Source organism: Pongo pygmaeus, chromosome 18 (genome assembly GCF_028885625.2).
Source record: "Pongo pygmaeus isolate AG05252 chromosome 18, NHGRI_mPonPyg2-v2.0_pri, whole genome shotgun sequence".
In the NCBI taxonomy this organism is placed as follows: domain Eukaryota; kingdom Metazoa; phylum Chordata; class Mammalia; order Primates; family Hominidae; genus Pongo; species Pongo pygmaeus.
Genome location: NC_072391.2, coordinates 34,184,451 through 34,205,686, shown reverse-complemented (window position 1 = coordinate 34,205,686; position 21,236 = coordinate 34,184,451). Strand labels below are relative to the sequence as shown.

At 40.0% G+C, this 21,236-nt stretch overlaps 1 protein-coding gene across 1 annotated transcript in view; it reads left to right on the top strand.

Annotated features, from left to right (window-relative positions):
* Positions 1 to 4,785: 4,785 nt before the first annotated feature.
* Positions 4,786 to 21,236, top strand: part of LOC129015117 (cyclin-Y-like protein 1B) — a 32,430-nt gene continuing 15,979 nt past the window's right edge. The window contains exons 1-8 of the mRNA XM_054452744.1: positions 4,786 to 4,981; positions 5,186 to 5,264; positions 11,226 to 11,271; positions 14,060 to 14,191; positions 14,332 to 14,432; positions 17,417 to 17,452; positions 19,524 to 19,575; positions 20,167 to 20,286. Coding sequence (XP_054308719.1) covers positions 4,786 to 4,981; positions 5,186 to 5,264; positions 11,226 to 11,271; positions 14,060 to 14,191; positions 14,332 to 14,432; positions 17,417 to 17,452; positions 19,524 to 19,575; positions 20,167 to 20,286 — 762 coding nt within the window. The remainder of the gene's footprint in view (positions 4,982 to 5,185; positions 5,265 to 11,225; positions 11,272 to 14,059; positions 14,192 to 14,331; positions 14,433 to 17,416; positions 17,453 to 19,523; positions 19,576 to 20,166; positions 20,287 to 21,236) is intronic.

The following is a 21,236-nucleotide window of genomic DNA, read 5'->3' as shown; positions in this document are numbered from 1 at the left end:
CCAGGCTTATAATGAATAATGGAATTGTTATCTGTAAAATACTTACGACAATGCCTGGCTCAAAAGGAGCATTTAATCAACATGGGCTATCAGTCCTGGTTCAATGCTTTTGTGCAAACTGAAGCATAAAGATCACTGTAAAGGCAAATCACATGGGCTGGGCCCCCACTGGGGTTATTCTAGATGCTTCTCTCCACTAATAAGGCTACTTGACAGGCAAAATAGATGCTAAGAATGTGAGTTGGAGTCATACTCCCTGGATTCAATCCTGGCTAAAAAACTCCTTCTTAGTTATGTGAGCTAGAACAAGGTGCCTCACCTCTTTTATCTGTTAAGTGGGGACAGTAGTGGTATCTACTTCACAGGATGGTGTGATGGTTAACACTGAGTGTCAACTTGATTGGACTGAAGGATGCAAAGTATTGATCCTGGGTGTGTCTGTGAGGGTGTTGCCAAAGGAGATTAATATTTGAGTCTGTGGGCTGGGAAAAGCAGACCTACCCTTAATCTGGGTGGGTACCACCTAATCATCTGCCAGCATGGCCAGGATATAAAGCAGTCAGAAAAATGTGAAAAGGCTAGACTGGCCTAGCCTCCCAGCCTACATCTTTCTTCCATGCTGGATGCTTCTTGCCCTTGAACATCAGTCTCCAAGTTCTTCAGTTTTGGGACTCGAACTGGCTTTCCTTGCTCCTCAGCTTGCAGACAGCCTATTGTGGGACCTTGTGATCACGTGAGCTTATACTTACTAAACTCCTGTATATATCCATCCTATTAGTTCTGTCCCTCTAGAGAACCCTAACTAATACAGATAATTTCGAGGATGACCCTAGTCAAACTGCAGGAATGAAGCTTAAGAACAGTGCCCAGTGTCCAGGCATGGTGGCTGATGCCTGTAATCCCAGCACTTTGGGAGACCAAAGTGGGCGGATCACCTGAGGTCAGGAGTTTGAGACCAGCCTGACCAACATGGAGAAAACCCATCTCTACTAAAAATACAAAATTAGCCAGGTGTGGTGGCACATGCCTGTAATCCCAGCTACTCAGGAGGCTGGGGCAGGAGGATTGCTTGAACCCGGGAGGCGGAGGTTGCTGTGAGCCAAGATCATGCCATTCCACTCCAGCCTGGGCAAAAAGAGAAAAAAAAAAAAAAAAAAAAAACAGTGCCCAGCATGCACTGCAAGTCCAATACATGTTTGACAGTATTCAGAGGGAGTCGGCACTACACATGGTTTGAGAGTCACAAATCTGTTTCTCCAAAGCACGTCACCTGCCAGGTCTGTGTAAAACTGCACAGATTAGGAAGACGCATATGAGAGCACAATCGTGGCCTGAACTCATTAGGTTCTTGGACTTATTTGTTTACAACGATCCACCCCATGTTTTATTTTTCTTATGTAGTCTTTCTCTCCAAATTCCAAAGGCCTTGGTGGTATTGTTTTTTGAACTGATGTGTGAAATGCACTACACCTCAGATGGGTTTCTTCTCGGCTTGCAACTAATGCATTTTTTATAGAGCTCTGTATCCAGTTTCCTTTCAAACTACAGAGAGGATATCCTTTTCCTGTTAAGCTGTAAAATTATTTATTTTCCTTCAAAGTAAAGCATTAACCTCCAGAGTTCTGTAAAATAGGTTTGATGTACATGTTGTGGGAGTAACAAGGAGCTGGAAGCTGAAGTTTTCATTGGAGTTCATATGATACATGAGAAGCCTCTTATTATATTTCAAGATATTTCAGGTTTTCCTGACAGTATCCAAGAAGCAAGCATTACATATATACTGATACATATACCACTGAGTTTTTTCCTTTACCGTTTTTTTAGTAAATGATATGTGTTCATTTTAGAAAACTTGAAGCATATAATTTTTAAAAATCGCATGTAGTTCTACCAGCCAGAGATAACCACTTTTTTCTGTACATGATTGTAAATACTCCTCTTCAAAATGTGATCAGGCGGCCGGGCACGGTGGCTCACGTCTGAAATCCCAGCACTTTGGAAAGCCGAGGCAGGCAGATCATGAGGTCAGGAGTTCGAGACCAGCCTGGCCAACATGGTGAAACCCCGTTTCTACTAAAAATACAAAAATTAGCTAGGCATAGTGGCGCACACCTGTAATCCCAGCTACTCAGGAGGCTAAGGCAGAAGAATTACTTGAACCTGGGAGGCAGAGGTTGCAGTGAGCCAAGATTATGGCACTGCACTGCAGGCTGGGTGACAGGGCAAGACTTGGTCTGAAAGAAAGAAAGAGAGAGAGACAGAAAGAAAGAAAGAGAAAAAGAAAGAAAGAAAGAGAGAAAGAAAGAAAAAGAAAGAAAGAAAAAGAAGGAAAAGAAAGAAAGAAGGAAAGAAAGAAAGAAAGAAAGCGGGTCTCACCATACTGCTCAGGCTGGTCTTGAACTCCTGGCCTCAAGCAGTCCTCCTGCTTTGACCTCTCAAGGTGCTGGGATTAGAGGCTAGAGGCTTGAGCCACTGCACCCAGCCACTCTCTCACATTTTTTAAAGCGTTTTTTGGGGGGCTTTTCTCCTGCCGATATGGTTTGGCTCTGTGTCCCCACTCAAATCTCATTTTGAATTGTAATTCCCACGTGTCAAGGGAGGGGCCTGATGGGAGGTGGTTGGATCATGGGGGTGGTTTCCCCCAAACTATTCTCGTGATAATGAGTGAGTTCTCATGAGATCTGATGGTTTTCTGTTTGGCAGTTCCTCCTTCATTTTCTCTGTTTCCTGCCACCTTGTGAAGATGTGCTTGCTTCTCCTTCACCTTTTGCCATGACTATAAGTTTCCTGAGGCCTCCCCAGGCACGTGGAACTGTGAGTCAATGAAACCTGTTTCCTTTATAAATTATCCAGTCTTGGGTGTTTCTTTATAGCAGTGTGAAAATGGAAGAACACACCTGCATTCAATCTTTCCAATGACTTCGACTAATTTCGCCAACTTCCACCACCTCCTAAAGCTGTATGCTATCATAACGACAGGGTCATGGTGCCTGCAGGCTCCTGGCTAGGAGTCAGTGTCCAGCCAGTGTCCGGGAGTCAGTGGGACATTTAAAATAAGTCCACTCTGCCATGTCTAGTGAACTGATTGCATTGGGGCAAGGCATGGAAGGAACGGGCTGTGGTTATTGTTGCCAGGCAATATTAATGGGGGCAGGTAGGAAGGACAAATGCACTTGAACACCGCATGGTATAATGATAGAAACAAACACAAAATCTTAACAAGAGTCAAAGCTACCTGTGGCTCTCAGTCCATGTTCTAGGAAGCATCAGTGAGAGTCAGGAGGGCGAGAAGGTGGTATAGCTTCACACTAGTGAAATATTTCCCAGAAGGACAGAGCACCATTACTGTGTGCATCACCAGAGGGGGATGGGGTTAGCCTGGGTGTTGTTAATTGAGTCACTTCTGATGTTTTCTGTCTGATAGTTACAAATACATCATTTTTGGAGGGTACTTAATTTAATAATATACAGAGTAAGTATCCTCTATTTTAATGTATTCTCTTTCTCCCTCCATTGCTAGAGTATAGCAGAAAATAGTTTTTCTAACTGAATATGCAACTGGGCCACCACTTCATTGAAACAACTCAGTACACTTAATTTCCCTTGTAAAATTGATTTTCACTCCATGTTTCGAATGTTTTGGCACTGTGTTAGAGGACACGCACAAATGGAAGTCTAGACAGCTGGTTTCTGGTTTCTAACCACTCCTGCCTTGATTGTGCTTGTTATCAGCTTCACTTTTGGAAAGCATTTTAAAGGAAAGATAAAGTAGCTAGTTTCAGAGTTTAGGTTTAAAATGTCTTTCCATTTTTCAGTCAAAAGTCCAAAATGGCCAAAAATAAAACAATTAAAAAGGCCTTTAATTATCAGGTCTATTTGGAATATCAATGTGTGTAAAGCATGTGGGGCACCACCCACTCCAAGCTCCATCTCTAGAACATTTTTTTTAAACTGTGATTCATTTAAACTTTTTTAAATTTCACCAATAACAAAATAGAAATAAACAAATATGTATATACACACTTATCTGTATATATTATTTTAGGGGGGATAATCAATTTCACGCGTTTGAGGTTACAAAACACAATAGAATAGAAGTTGATCCGTGTAAATTCAAGTTGGTCTGAATCACTAGCATTTATTAATTATCATGGAGCACAACCTGCATCTCTTTGGTCGATTTACTGACACAATTTCCTCAATTATGAAGAGCGGTGAGGGGGCGGCATTAGGGGAAAAGGCAAGTCCACGTAATCTAAGACAATGCAATATAAGGGAAAGGAGAGGACCGTAAAAGGCTCCTGATGCATCCCATGATACAGCCACTGTCCAACCGGCCTGACCCTCCCCTCACTCTTGGGTTCTGTGATAAAGGCTCCCGGTTTGGGCTGATGGGAGAAGGCAAGTCACTTCCTGTAACAGGCAGCACTGGGAAGCCACGGCTCAATCTAGTCAGAACAACTGGGTTTCATATTCATAGAAATCTCAGGTCCAACTTTAATCAGTCCACTCTTGCTGGGCAAAGGGGAGAAAGGGTATCCTGAACATGTTTTCACCAGGGCCTGAAATCTTAACAGCCTGACAACACAAGGCTTAGATTCCAGTGGAAAGATGGGTGATAAACACACACATAAATAAGCAAGTAATTTCAGAGAGAGGCAAGCGATGTGAAGGGTCAGAGGCAGGGGGTCTGGGGAGTTGTCCTGCAGCGCTGACATCTATGAGGCAGCGTCAAGCAAAGGTGCAGGCCAAGGCAGAGAGGAACGGAGGCGCCACAGATGGAACATGCTGCTCCCCAATGCCAGCCCCAAGCAAAGCCAGCCCAGGGTGAGGTGGACGGAACCGCCACGCAGCTGTAACATCACGGAGGCGGAGTTGGCAGTAGCACCACATCCCACTGCTGTGGAGCCTGCCCAGTCGGATTTCAGAGCCCAAGAGGGCCATGACCTGCAGCACATCAGCGACCAGGAGATGCCCAAAGGTAAGGAGGCTACTGATACTGTTTGCCCTCAGGTGCGCCTGTGGCCACCGCTGACCCAAGGTCCCCACTAGAGGTATCCACAGCCTCGGGCTCCTGCCTTCTGCCCCTAGCCAGCTTTCCTAGACCCAGGGACCAGGCAGGAGGACTGGCCTTGCTTCGTGCCTGCCTACCCTCCCCCCGACCCCCAATTCTTTTTCCCTGCAGCATCTGGTGGTTTCTCTCCTGCTCCCGACCCCAGTGCCCAGTTCTGGCCCCTTTCTCATCCCCCCAGGCTGGCCGAAAAGTAAGTTTCCAAAATAGAAAATGTATGCTATAGATTTCATTGCTATAGAGGAAGTGTCTTACAGCTCTTCTGTTTATACTTTGGTTGGCCTCTGAATTTATTTAAACGTTAGAATAATTAAGCTTCATGATGAATGTGCCTTTGTAACTGGAAAGTAGTGTACTCTCGGAATATTGAAAAATCGTGAAAGAATGAACAAAGATAGTATGTGAATGAATTGTACCTTTATACACAAAGCATGCAAGTACTTGTGAAAGTTTTTCCTTGTTTGGTGGTGTAAGTTAAGCCTCTGAGTGGTTTTACACACTAGGTAGTAGATGGGTAGTGCTGGATGAGAGTCCAAAATAGACTCCTTGTATCATTCTTTAGGATTTACAACACATTTCTATGTATGTCTCATGTATCACCCTGCCTCTACAAAAAAATGGTTAAAAATTAGCCAGGTGTGGTGGCTTGCACCAATAGTCTCAGCTGCAAGGGGATCGCTTGAGCCCAGCAGTTTGAGGCTTCAGTGAGCTATGCTGGCTCCATTGCACCATTGCACCACTCCAGCCCGGGCAACACAATGAAACCCTGTCTCTTTAAAAAATCGTTTTTTTCCCAAAACAGCTCTTTGTTTTAACATATTTGACATACTGAGCCGGTGTCTGACAGTAATTGACCACAACATCACTTGCTGCTTGAGACTTTCCCTGAAATGTGCTGGTAATAGCAACATACAGGAGGGTGGGTATATTTGATACGAAGAAGGAGGAGGGCATGTATATGATTCATCTACAAGTTGCATCAGTTTAGGTGTAAGTTTTAAAAAGAAGTCCCAGACACAGCCTGGTTTCATTCCACATACGTGGAGAGCTTCTGTGATTTTTTCATTCTCCAGTAGAATTGGGACATTGTGGCTTTTATTTTCTTTACATTTATTACTAAAAACTTTTCTCAAGACTGTTAAAAGTGATTAAAATGGATGTGTAGCTTTAAAAAGAATCTTTTCTACTCATCTAAATTATTACATTTTTCCTTCTTCTTCCTCTACAGATTTTGCTTCTGACCATCCAAAGGAAAGCACACTCTTCCTGAGAAAATATCAAATGAGTGGTAAGACAATATTGTTTCTTCCTCCAAGCAAAAAACTACAAACTTTCTGTTTTGTGTATTACAGAAAGTATTTAGAGGAACTCAGATATTAGTTAAAAGTTTTTCATGTTTAATATATTTACTTGTCTTATTTTAATATGTGACATAATTTCCTTTAGTTGTCATTGTTCATGGAAACATGCAGACTTTGTGTTTACACCTTTGGCGACATTTTTATCAATGCAATTAATTGGCCACATGATTTAATGTAGTAGTCATGGATTTATGCCTTTTTCTTCATACGTCTTTGCCATTTTTCGCTTGCTCCAAAGAGTACATTTTGATGATGCGTGATAGGATTTAGGCTACAGCTTGGATTTCACTTGAACAAATCAAAAGAATCCATTGTTCTAGATTGGGTCTGTGATTTTGTCCTCCTTTTTACACAGTGCTCTAACCACATGAGCCTATCACATCCGTGTTCATGCTACTCAGAACTTATTCATTCGAATGTAATGGAAATGTAAACATGGCCTGTGCTGTTTTCCAGGTTAGCCTTAGTGTGTGAAACTAGTGTAAAGTTTCCACATCCTGCTTGTTTTAGGATGAGAATTAGAACTGTAGGAGTTTTCTGTACTCCTGCTTGTTTTTTGTAACATTCTGCTAAATCTTACTTTATTTTCAAAAAAGCCATACACCATGTTTTTCAGTTAATTTCACCAGCAAGAATACAAGAAGTGGGGGTTCTATAATAACATCTGAAGTAATGCAGCACAGTAAAAAATGGGTTTCTCCCCTGCATTTTCATAGTTTGTGTGGACTTTGCCTGTCTTGAGCTGGTAACTTCTGGTTAGGATTGTTGTATTTCTCAGTTTCTTCCAGAGCCATGGGCTTCTCACACACAGAGTACATGGAAGTAGAAGAAAACCTACCCCATGCCCCTGTCTCTTCAGCAGTGAGAAATGTGTGTCAGTGAGACCAGTTCAACTTCAAAGGAGGAGGCATTGTAGGGAACAAAGTGTGGCCCAAGTCCCCCTTGTAGCTTTTATTCTTGGGACCTGTGTTAGAACAAAATGATTGTGTGTGCTGAGGATACCATGCTCAATTAGGTTGGACACTCATTTTAACATTTGAGTTTAAGATAGGCTACTTTTCAGTTGTGTAAAGACCCATTTATTTTTTCAGTAACATATCAGTAGATGACCGATAAGTCCTTTGGGATGCTTGCAGGGATTCTAGTGCATCTAGAGATTGGCTCCTGGCCAGAAACTGGTTCTTAGAACTGTCAGCTATGAGATCTTGTAATGAAAGTTATGTGTAAATGTAGAATCAGAAAACACTACTGCCTAGGGGTTCAGATATACAGTAGGTAAATTTTTTATTAGCTAAATTTTTCATCTGTCCTGTATTTTGGCATTTCTATGAAGGAATACCTGAGACTGGATAATTTATAAAGAAAAGAGGCTTTATTGGCTCACAGTTCTACAGGCTGTACAGGAAGTATGGTGCTAGCATCTGCTTCTGGCAAGGGCCTCAAGAAGCTAATAATCATGGTGAAAGGTGAAGAAGTCATTTTTCACATGGTGACAGAAGGAGAAAGAGAGAGTGAGAGGTTCTGTGTGCTTTTAAACAAGCAGATCAGGCCAGGTGGAGTGGCTCACTCCTGTAACCCCAGTACTTGGGAGGCTGAGGCAGGCAGATCACTTGAGGCCAGAGTATGAGACCAGCCTTGGCCAACATAGTGAGACCCTGTCTCTACAGAAAATTTAAAAATTAGCCAGGTGTGGTGGTGCATGCCTGCAGCCCCTGCTATTCTTGAGGCTAAGGTGGGAGGATCACTTGAGCCCAGGAGGTCAAGGCTGAAGGTTGCAGTGAACCATAATCACGCCACTGTACTCCAGCCTGGGCGTCAGAGTGAGACCCTGTCTCAGAACAACAACAACAACAAAAAGCCAAGAAGATTATGCATGAACTCAGAGCAGGAACTCACTCATCCCCAAGGGGATGGCGCTAATCCATTCATGAGGGATCTGCCCCTGTGATGCAAACACTTCCCCACCTCCAACACTGGGCACTACATTTCAACATGAGATTTGGAGGGCACACATGTTCCCTAATTTGTTTTGCCTTTCCTTGTGTACATGGCGATTCTTTCAGTTTTACGTAATGGAATATCTGTTAGGTCAAAACTAAAACTATGTTTTTAGCTTTTACTTTATGAGATTCATCATGCCAGATTATTTAAATTATAAATTTTGTTGGTAAGAATTTTTAAAAATGGAATTTTGTCACATTTTCTATAGTGATAATCAGATGATTAGCAACTACTTTTATTCTATGGTATTTATACCAGAACTCATTAGTTATTTTTTCATTCTTAGTGCAAGAAAAGAGGAAGAGCTCTCACCTATATTATGTAAGTAAGCTTTCGAAAAGTTAAGAAATCAATTGTTTGAATTAAAAGTCTGTCAAGATTCCTTAAAAATTTAACAGGGAGCCAGTGCTGTTAGCATGATCCTTTTTTGGTGGATTTTCTAAATCTCTTCTATTTTCCTAAGTATCAGATTTATGCAGGAAAGTCTTTAGTTTACTGTGCCCATTTTAAGGGTGTCTGACATTTAAGTTACATAATTTGGTTGTGATATAAATATCTGCCTTAAATATTTAATCTTTTGGCTGGGCACGGTGGCTCACGCCTGTAATCCCAGCACTTCGGGAGGCCGAGGCTGGTGCATCATGAGGTCAGGAGTTCAAAACCAGCCTGACCAAGAGGGTGAAACCCCACCTCTACTAAAAATACAAAAATTAGCCAGGTGTGGTGGTGCATGCCTGTAATCCCAGCTACTTGGGAGGCTGAGGCAAAAGGATTTCTTGAACCCAGGATGCAGAGAGGTTTCAGTGAGCCGAGATCATGCCACTGCACTCCAGCCTGCGTGACAGAGTGAAGCTCCATCTCAAAAAAAATTAATCTTTTTTAATCAAATCAAATGAAAAATAGCTAAGTCCATTTTCTTTAACACATTCTGCTGACTTCTTTTCATAGCAGGTGAAAGTGTAGCTTCCTCACTCCACTGTAACCTTATTTACCTCTCTGTTTCTTTCCTCCACCTCTAACACATTTTGTATTAAATAACTAATTGGTATTTACATGATTATGACTAAGCACATATTATTCACTGCTGAGTCATAGAGTATTCTGACTGTGCCTTCTCCTTGTACATCCTTCATTCTTTATCTTAAATTTAAACACTTCTGCACTTCTCCCAGATAACCCCCCTTTTCCTAGCGCATGATAGCTCATAAAGCCAAATGCAACCATTAGACCCCAGCTGGCCTCCTTGTTTTCACATCCTGCATTATTTTGTGTGTGGAATTAATTTTCTGACTATGTTCCTTCACCTCTTTTTTAACAGGTATTCTTCCTGAAGTGTTGTAACATTTGTTACATGCCTATCAAAAATAGTGTTTTACCTACTAAAACATATGTTCCATGTTTTTTCTTGAAGCAACTTTCCTTGGCCTTTGGTTATCCTCCTCCAGGATAGACTATGTTTTCCTAGGCTGTCCTTGGCCTGTTTGCCTGGGAGCCCTCTCTGAACTCTTCTGGGACCACTCATGTTGGATCAGTGAGTCCTAGATTGTGCATTGCCCTCTGCCTTGTGTTACTCCCCAGTGGTGCTAGAGCACAGTTTCTGAGGAAAGGCTCGTGGACACACATGTATAGAGATCTAGCCTCTCTCAAAACCCCTCCTTTGTTGTAGAGTATAAAATTCTAGAGTGAAAACTAAATTTCATGGCTCTGAAGACAATTTTCTATTGTGTTTTCATTATACTGTTCTTGAAACTATTACCATTGTGTGACACATCATATGTAACCAATTTTTACATTTCTCAAGATTTTTAGGACCTTCTCTATCCCTGGGATTCTGAAATTGTATAATAAAGATTGCTGGGGACCTTTTATTTTGTTGGGGCCATTAAGTCTGCAGACTATCTCTTCTAGAGAATTTTCCTATTTTCTCTGTTTCATTATTATTATTTTAGTATTCTTATGATTCAGATGTTGGGCCTCATAGACCAGTATTTCTGCATTGATCTTTAATTTCTTCCCCTCCTATTTTCCAGTTTGTCTGTCATTCTGCTTCTTAGAGATTCTTTGACTTTCTGTGCTAACTGTTCTATTGATTTTTTAACTCCTTAATGATATTTTAAGATAATTTTTTAAAGTTTTGCTCCTGACTTTTTACTGGTCCCAGGAATTCCTTTCTCCTGTTGTTTTGATCTCTTATTGGAGGCTTCCCTCAAATGTGTGGTGATCTTTGGCTTTCTCTGATTGGAAGCAGGACCCTTGTTCACTGAGGGGTCTCACTGTGGGAATTTGGAAGTCGAGCAGCTTTTCATTTGGGGGACATTAGTGTATTGTGTGAGGGTATGATGGTTCAGTTTTCTTCCAAGAAGGTCTCCCAATTTTCTGCCTTGGCAGTGCAAGCTTGGCTGCTGGTTTTCCAGAAGTAGGTTTGGGAAGGAAGGTGCAGTTTCACTTTGTGTGTGCAATTTATTCCCATTTCCCAGGTTTCAGCCATGGTAGCTGTGAGCCCAGATACCCTCAGGTATAATATATCCGGATAATACACATCCAAATTCCTTATCAGATGGGAGGGGAGGTGGACTTGGAGCTCTAAGCACAGCTTTACAGTTGACCTTGCTGGCTTCTGTTGTATGTTTCACCCTACCTTCCCAGGTACCATGTGCTTCTGATTTTGGAGCCTGGGTTGGGTTCTTCAAAACAAACAAGATTGCTTGTTTCTGTTCAAGTCACTCCCTGTCAGCTCCAAAGCTGCGCTTCCATGTCAGTTGCCACTCCTCTATCTGCTTTTCACCTTGTAGCATTGACTCAGAATCATGTGCCGTCAATCCTGTCTCCTGGTCCTGTGTATAATGTTTATTTTATGACTAATGCTAATGAGATTTCAGAAGGAAGAGAAAATAAATTTCTGGTCAATCCATCATATTTAATCCAAATTTAGAACCTATATATAAGTGTAAATCTAAGTTTAAATTTGACATAATTATGACATTAATTCAGGCAATTTCTATTTATACCTCCAATAAGCATATTACACTTTTCCACTCAGGCCTTGTGTAAGAATTCTATTCAAACTCCATACATGCCATGTGGTCCCATTGCTGTGCAACACAGATGGAGCTGTTTTTGTTAGTGCACAAAGTGTTAGAAATTTTTAAGTTAGCTAAAAGTCATTAATCATTTAAAAAATATCTGAAACATGTCTTGTAAAAAAACGTGGGGGGAAAAGTAGGGCTCTTGAGATCCGGACATGGTGGTCATGCCTGTAATCCCAGCACTTTGGGGGACTGAGGCAAGTGGATCACTTGAGGCCGGGAGTTTGAGAGCATCCTGGTCAATATGGTGAAACCTTGTCTCTAGTAAAAATACAAAAATTAGCCTGGCATGGTGGCACACGCCTTTAGTTCCAGCTACACAGGAGGCTGAGGCAGGAGAATTGCTTGAACATGGGAGGCAGAGGTTGCTGTGAGCTGAGATCAAGCCACTGCACTCCAGCCAGGGAAACAGAGCAAGAATTACTCTAAAAAAACCCCACAATCCAATATACATTCATTATAAGAAATGTTAAATAGAAGAAAATGGGGACAGATATCACCTAAAGCTGTACCAACTAGTTTGGGTTTTGGTGCATTATTTTCGTGTTCTTTTTATTCTCATATATGGATTTTTTCTCAGAATTGAGTTTTGTGATGGTGTAGTATTATGCTGTATTACCCCTAATAGTACCGACCTTAAGGGATACCTTCTTTCACTTTGAATAAAAGTATCCGAATGAGTCCATTTTCATTTTTCATGCTATATTTGTGTTTTGAGGCAATAATAGTATGTACATTGACACGCATACATGCTTAATGTAAAGTATATACATTAATAGAATAGCTTAAGAGATTTAAGAGTTTAGCTAGAGGTAAAACATTTCTACCTTGAAGGAGAATTTGGTCCTTCAAATAGTAATATTGTTCAAAACCATCTGGAATATTTGTTAAGAAATAAGTGAATTTACAGTAAAAAGCATCTGAAACGAGCAAAATGGTGTTAGACTGTATGGATATTTCTGATTACTGGCTACAGGCAATTTTTAAAAGCTGTGTACTTTTATAAACAACCACTAGATCTTCCCCCTTCCCTGTCTTTCATGTATTTGTGGGAGGCCTTGATGGAAGAGTGTGATAACATGATGCAAACAAGCATATTAATAGGAGGAAAGAAGGCTCATCTGAGTTATTTTTTAAGTTAAAATAATAGGTATTTTGTGGTTTTAAATAATGCTGTTGATCTTTTCAACTATTTGGTGACTGGGATTTGGTTACTGCCATTATTTTTAAGAAAGAGCATTTTTTTTTTCTTTTTTTCTTTTTTCTTTTCTTTTTTTTTTTTTTTGACAGAGTCTTGCTCTGTCGCCCAGGCTGGAGTGCAGTGGCTGGGATTACAGGCACACCCGCCACCACACCTGGCTAATTTTTGTATTTTTAGTAGAGATGGGGTTTCACCATCTTGGCCAGGCTGGTCTTAAAGTACTGACCTCGTGATCCACCCGCCTCAGCCTCCCAAAGTGCTGGGATTACAGGAGTGAGCCACCGCGCCCGGCCGGGAAGTGCATTTTCTTAACATAGATGAGGCAGTTTCCATATTGGCTATTGCACTCTTGACGAGTGAACAGATACATTTAAAGTGTTTTAGAGATAGTTTATTTTCTAGAGGGTTCAAAAGATTCACTGTCATCTCTCTGATAGCACTGCAGGTAAATTTTCATTGATTTGTAACTGTAGGAAGATTTACCTTCCAAATTGTAACTGATTTAAATAACTTGTCAAGCATTTATTGACCTCCTGAATTTCTCCCACATTCTGTGCTCAGCAGCTGCGGTTAGGAGAGGAAGGGCCCTCCCTCTCCTGGAGAGGCTTACTTTCTCACCAGGGGGATCCTCTGCAGGCAATTGCTATCATGTAACACGCAGTGAATTAGACTGACGAGTACACAAAACCGGAAGTGTTTTGTGGTGTGGCTGCTGGCAGAGGGATCCCAGAAGGCAGAGGAGGTGAAGCTTGCTGGGACAAGGGGGAAAGAAATAGGTATTCCGGGCAGAGAGCAGCATGAATGAGGCAGGACAGTGCCATGATGTGTGTCAAATAACTTACAGAATAAAATCAATCAACTTTTGAAATGAATGTAAAGTATTCTCGGAAGTTCTCATTTGAGTCATGTAATAGCAGTCTTACATAAACATGAAGTGAAAGTTAAATTCCCGTAGTTGTTTTCATCATCTGATTTCTAGATGTGAGAGAGTCTTAAAGCAGTACTTTTTCTATCTTCCCCCAAGGAAATAGGCCCAGAGAGACCTATAGCCCCTCACTTGTTTGGTCACTGAGCAGCGCTGGCACACAGGGTCTCTGACTCTAAAACGCTGGTTCCATCACACTGTCTCTTGAATGAGTACACTTAGGATTAGTAACTTAGTGAATGTAGTATGAGGTCTTTATTTACTGCAATAAAAATGGTCTTGTGCCAATATTATTTAATGTATGACATTTTGTTGTGGTTAATGAATAACAGAAATAGAAAATCTCAGCTGCCTTTTACTGCATAATAAAAAAACACGAAATGTTATTTTAAACTTTTCCCATTATTTATAAAGGGAGTTCATAATAGAGGCTTGCCAGGTTTGATGATTGGTATCATAGCAAGGGCGGCATTTTATAACCCATTCCTCAAACATCATCTGCGGAAGTTAAGCACCTCCAATGAGTTTCCCATAGAGCTGCTCACGGTACCACACTCAGGCAGGTCATGGGGCGTAAGAAATACCTTAATGCTTTATTGTTTGACATTTTGACTAAGGAAAAAAGCCCACACTTTTGTAGGTTCAGCCTGCTGTAAACATTTTTCTCTATCTTCCTTCTCCTTCAGATACCTCCATGGCATCTTGACAGAAAATACTCCTCATGTTCCACCATATTGCTAGGTAACAGCACAGTCAGCCAGCCTGATCTTAGACACACACTAGAAAGGTGAATACAACGAGGCTGCCAAGGGCTGAGTGACAGACCCCCATATGCTAAAAGCATCCTGGCCATCCTCTGTCATTTCAGCCATTTGGTTGCCCTTTTCAGCAAGCAGTTTAAGAAATTGATGTCAATGATATATGGATTTCCAGGACCGAAATATGAATTTTCTGTTTTTCTTTTAATTTTAGACACTGTGTGGTAGAAGGGAAAGCTACTTAGCAAATAAGCAATCCCAGAAAAGCCATAGCTATTTATTTGATGCATTCATGTTATGAGAGTGTTGAACCTAATTGGAAGGAGAGGTGCTTTTTATTGGATGTTTCTGGGAAAAATTATTAGTTCTTTATGAGCTACAGGCCTAAGACGATGGGTACTACTTTGGAAACTACTCTTGGAAGAAGGAATGGCTTGTCCTCCAGGGGTACCATAGTGTATCTGCATTTAAATTTTCCATCATGCGTGAGCACTTCATAGGCTACAATCAGACATGCCTTTTCAAAACACCCTTGAACGATGGGTTCAAGTTTATTTAAAAAGTCACAACAAAGCCCAGTTCCACTGAAGATCTCCAGGGAACATTATTAACATCTCCTTAGATTATGAGTGTTGATTTTTGGGAAAACAGTTTGAGAAGTACTACCTTAGAATATTAATGTCCTTATCCCTAACTTCCAGTCTATAAATATGACTAGCTTACAAGCTTAATTTTGTTTCTAATGTACTAGCTTTTTAAGCTAATTTGTCAGTAACTTCTACTTTAATTAAAAATGGTAAATTTATGCTCATAATAATGTCACTTTCCTCTCTCATGTATAATAATTATCGAGATCAAATTGTGTTTCAGCAGTAACTGGAATCCACCTGTGTCTAAAGCCCTGAGCTTTGGCCTCTATGGAGTCATCACTTAATGTTTGTATTCAACCCTAAGTAAAAAGGCACTCTGTTTTAGCTAGAGTCCCTGGTTTCTTCTGATTTCAAAAGATTCTGATGTTTCAGTATGCAATTCAAAAGTAATTTTTAAGCTTCACCTTGCTCAAACAAGTAGAGATTCTACTTTTTCTTCCAGCATAGTCTAATTCTTACAAGTTTCTTTAAAATAGACTTTTTTTGTTGTTTTTAGAGACAGGGTTTTGCTCTGTTTGCCAGGCTGGTTTCAAAACTCCTGGGCTCAAGCAATCCACCCAACTCAGCCTCCCAAAGTGCTATGATTACAGGCACCAGCTACCACACCTGGCCTAGAAGTCTATTTTTGAAGTACAGTTAGTTTTAATTTGCTCTCCAATTTTAGAAGGGATCATTTGGTATATTTACTTTTGGTGAAATGAAGGTTTACTGAGTAAATTAATACAGCAAATTGGCTTTTTGGAAAGATTTTGAAAAATGTTTTTCATAGTTAGTAGTCCATTGTTCTCAAAGGGATGAGTGAGCCATATTAGAATCACATATACATGTTTCTTCAAAATATATGTCTGCAAACACATGCATCTTCCCAGCTCCACATTCCCTCCATCTCTGGGCACTCATAAGCCTTTTAGAAAAATGCTTAAGTATGTGAGGCATCATTATATGGACAAAAGCATCCCAGATGATTCTGACCTTAACCCTAACTCAGTCATTCACAAACTTTGCTGCACATTGGAATCACCTGGGGAACTTTGCCAACAACCCTGATGTCCAAATCATACCCAATGCAAGTTAAATCAGAATGTCTCCAGCTGGCAGTGAGGCCATTTTTAAAGCTTCTCGGGTGATCCAGTGTGCAGCAAACATGGGGAACACTGCTTCCTTTGCATGGAGGAGTGATGGTTCTCATGTATAAATTACACGTTTTCCCAGTCATTTGCTCTTCTTTCTACCTATAGAGCCTTTCGTCTGTGCAAGTCATTTCTATGTATGTGTGCATATGCTTAAATTTAAACTGTGCCGTAGTGTTTCATGAACACCTGCAGCTCACAAAAGCACTATGTGGGGACCTTGGGCAAGTCAGTTTGAAGCCTTGGTTCTCTTGTTTGTAAAATGAGTGGTTCATGGAGTGTCATGTAAGATTCAGTGGTCTTTTCAGCATGTAACTTCAAATTCTGTGATTTTAAAATCAATTTGGAGATTAAACTGTTTGAGGCACTATAGAAATATCCATCTTAAATGCTAATAATGTTCTAAGGCCTACTTTTTACAACTCAAATTTCCCTTCTCAAATTATTCTGAGCCTCATTTTAAATGCTGAGGGCAAATGGAAGCACAGAACTTATCCAAGAGAAGCACCTGTTTGCTGACACACAACATCTGAGGATGACTTAGGACCAGAGTAACATACATCTGAAGAGTTGTATTTGTTCACTAATATTTTGTTTAAACAAATGTGGAAATACCTGTCATGAATATTGTATGATGCGGTGTTACGCTGTTTAGTGCTGTTTATTTCAGGATAGCTACAAATGTCATCGATTTTTGTGTGCATTTTGTTTACTAATAAATTTTCTGCTAATAATTATGCATAGGTGATTTTATATTACTTTATGTGGTATAAAGCACATTGATGATGTGCTTTTAGGGAAATAATGACAAATGGGTGAGTAGGTGATGGTGAACTAAATCAGCTGAAATGCAGGGCCTAGCCCCTTAAAAAGCAAAACATTACTGTATGGCCTAAATAGAAGCATATGTACACATAGATATAACTGACTTGCACAGGATGAAAGGTTCTATGGGTAGAAGAGCAAATGACAGGGAAAATATGTAATTGTTTATATGCAATAACCATCAGCAGAAACATCTTCTAACAACATATTGCCTAGCATTTTAGTTCTCCCATTTTCGCTATAAAGCCAGAGAGCTAAAACAAAAGAAAAGTGCTCATACAGTACTCTTTCAAACAAGAAGATTTCAGGGCCACTGAGAGGGTTTCCTCCTCCCCCTTTTAAAAACATATCTTCAGGCCAAAACAAATGATAAAATCAGTACTTACAAATATTTTTTTCCCTCCACAGTGTGACTTTGGCAATATATTACAACATAAAGCACAGGTGAGCTCTTTGAAAACCTGCCTTGTTACTCCAGCTCATCGCTTTGTATAATATGACACACAGTTAGGTTGTAACTATAGACATAAGCTGTAAAGTGTTTATTTTACAGTATTAAAGTGAATCATTTGTGGGTTTTTAAAGACTCTTTTACCTCTTAAATTATTGAGGGTCCCAAAGTGTATTTGCTTATGTCTTGTTTGCAATTTATTGTAAAGAAGCAATAAAAGGATGACCTGGCCTCATGCAAATATATAGTACAAAAAAACATGCATTTTTAAAGCTTTCAGGTAATTGTGGGTATTTTTAACCACACCAAAACTCCACAAGGGCTAAGTTATTAAAATAGTTATAGTGGGATTGTACATATCAATGAATTCATTCCACTAATACTCACTGATCTTTCTTGTACACTGAATGGATCTTTCCCCTTACCAGCTTTTATAATATTATGCATTGGCTATCTGGAAAATATTAATTCATGTTTATTTATAGTATGAAAACTCACTTTCATTAGTATCCCCACAATTATAAAAATGTCTTCGAACATTGAGATGCTGTCAAGCTCACAGTATTAGGTATGAGTTTTCCAAGTCCTGATTTTTAGCTTGAAAGCATTAGATTTATTATACACAACAAATACTTGTTATTTTCCTTGAAATGACAAACTGCTCTTCTCTTTGAGAATGATAGTCAGTCATACTTTCAGATAGAAATGGTGCTCTGTGAAAAATTGGCTTGTTCAGCTCACAGTTAAATCACAAGTGCTTTTCCTTAACATAACCGTACTTCAGTATGCAGAAGTGCTTTATGTGAACTTTCTACTTAGAATACTAAAAAGAGAGGTCAAGATTTAATAACACCATTAATTTTTACTGTTTCATCAAGGACATTCTTAAGTGAAGCAGGCTACTTTAAGAAAAACTCCAAGGGCAGTGAAGAGTGGAATGAATTCTAGTATAATTTGGTACCACAGCCTTTATTCATACTGAGAAACCAGCAGTTTTACCCACTTTGGCTTTTATGCAATCATTACAAGTGTTGAACAGTGAGAAAGCAAGCAATGTCTTAATACTTTTAGAAAGTAATAAATTATTCTTATGTTTTATTTTCAATCAACTTCTCAGGTTGAATTGTATTCTTATAAGAACATTTAGGGCCATAGGTCGTGGTTGACACCTGTAACCACAGCACTTTGGGAGGCCAAGGTGAGAGAATTACATGCGACCAGGAGTTTGAGACTAGTCCGAGTAATGTGGCAAGACCCCATCCATACCAAAAAAGAATTAAAAATTAGCTGAGCATGGTAGTGTGCACATTTCATCCCAGCTACTTGGGAGGCCGAGGCAGAAGGATCTCTTGAGCTCAGGGAGTCAAGCCTGCAATAAGCCATGTTTGTACCACTGTGCTCCATCCTGGCTGAAAGAAAAAAACCCTGTCTCAAAAAAACAAAAACAAAGTTTTGACATCATGGGCCTCCTAGGGAATCTCAGGGGTCCACAAACCACATTTGGAGAACCACTGGTTTCCTAAATCAACACACAATGTGTTAGTTTTTTAAAGTTCATTAAGACTGGCCTCTTTTAAAATAAAAAGACAATTAAGTTTGTAACTCAAACTACTTAAACAAATATGATAAAAGTATAATAAAGAAATATTTGGGAAATCTCAGTCTCATTCACATTTAATAAAAGTTCTAAAAATTTTACTGCCAACCACTACTGCTTTAAAAATGTTCTTGTCTTCCAGCATGAGGTTAGAGGAGTGAAAATAGATATAGTTTATTACCATTGCCTGTTAGCGGGGTCAATATTTAAAGGCAAGTCTGGCTCATCAATGTAGAAAAGACTTCACAGTTTAGAGTATTATGTGCTGAAGAAAAAGAGGTCAAGAAACCCTCTGAAGGCCAGGATCCAGGAGAAAAATTTGCAAAACCTGTTTTGGTGAGCAAATTTTACCAAAGCAAACAAGATGTGTCTCCCTCCACCCTCCATGCCCTACTCCCAGCAGATACTTTACTAAGATGTTAACAATTCCCAAATTAATTTCATAAATGCACATTCTTATTTTATAGATATGCAAATAGATCTCTGGCTATTTTTGACGAGCCAATACATCCACTTCCAGTAAGTGTCACTTTCTTTGAGGTTCTATTTTTGTCTCATAGAGTTGTGTTTAGTTCATGCTGAAGTAAAAATCATCCACCTTTAAGTCTTGCCTCTGTTGTGTCTAATCATCTTATATAAGGAGTGTTGTCAAGTGGGCATGCTGGAGTAAGAGCTGACTTGCAGCTTTGTTTAATTAGTGTGCTAAGGGGAGTAAATATACCATCGAGATAACAAAATGCATCATTTTAAAAGATAATTTTCTGTAGCAGCAAACAATATAAATATTTGTAAATAGTCGACAAATATGCACAATCTCTGTGAATAGAATTAGAAAACAATTTAAATTTAAATCAGTTTAAATGCTATAAAAATTTTAAAACTTCCTTCTTCAGATATGTGATAGCCACAGGGCCACTTAGCATCTCTGTTTATAGGAAACCAAAAATATTTTAAGATCCCACTGTTTATATTTTTAAAAACTGAAAGATATTTTATCCCATCCAAATTATTTTAAGGGACATGTGGGCACAAATGGGAGCACCGCCGTCTTAAGAATACTTAAAAAGTTTTCTTGAGTGGATATTTATGTTGCCTTTTTTCTTCTTTCAGCAAGGAAAGGCTCCAGGGAAATCCTTCGAGCATGATCCCGAACGCAACTGTATTTTCAGATATTTCTGTACTCTTTTTCTAGTCACAAAACTAACACCTCCATGTGCAATCGTAGCTTTGGTAAGATATTTCTTATCTATAAAGCATCTTTAACAACTGGTCTCCTACACAGGGTATGGCCGTGTTTCTAACTAAAAGTAGATTCCTGGAATTATCATCAGATCTTTTAAAAGAAACCTGTGCAAGCAAAGTAAATACACATATTTGAGTTTAATCATCATTACGGTTTAAAATGATGCAATTGCTTTTCTTATCAGAGAATAATTGCTATTAAAGGCAGCAGGAGAGATTTCTGGTTTCTCCTTCAACAGATTCCAATGTAGATCTAAGCTGAGTCCCAGGCCATATTCTCTGGGCACTTCTGATATATGCTGTGACTGGGAGCTGCTGCTCTGAATGCTTTGTTGTTCCTGCTGACCTCTTGTGCCTGCTCCAGAAATTGCCCAGGAATGTGCTACCAGTTAATGCTTGGACACAGGCTTTGCTAGTTAGCCTGCTAAGCTGTAGCTGTGTCCTTACCTCTACATCATTCTCACAGAATTCCTGTGGTGAGACTCATTCTGAATATGAAGTCCTCTTCAGATGGCTGGGATTGTTTTACCCCTCCCCACACTAACCTGTAGAGGAATGTCAACCGTGCAGCCGGGAGAGAAAAGATAATTAGAGCAGTAGCCTCTCCTTTGGCATCCGGCTAGAGCTTAGAAGAGAAGGCTTTTGCTGGGCACCTGCATAGAAACCCCTCCATGGGCAATGGATCAGATGCAGGCCTTTTCACGGAGCTGAAGGCCATTTGGCATGCTCAGCACAGCTGTCAGGAAGCAGGAGTGGTACTTCCAGCTAGAGAGAGAGCGAGCAGATGCAGGAGGGAAAGCTGGATTGAAAGAAGGGGGAGTTCACTGTAGACAGGCTAAATTTGGTGTGCCTGTAAGATAGGAGAGTGGCCGTGTGCAGTCATTATTTGGATCTATAGGACTGGAGCATGAATCTGAGCTGGAAATAAGAAATGAGGA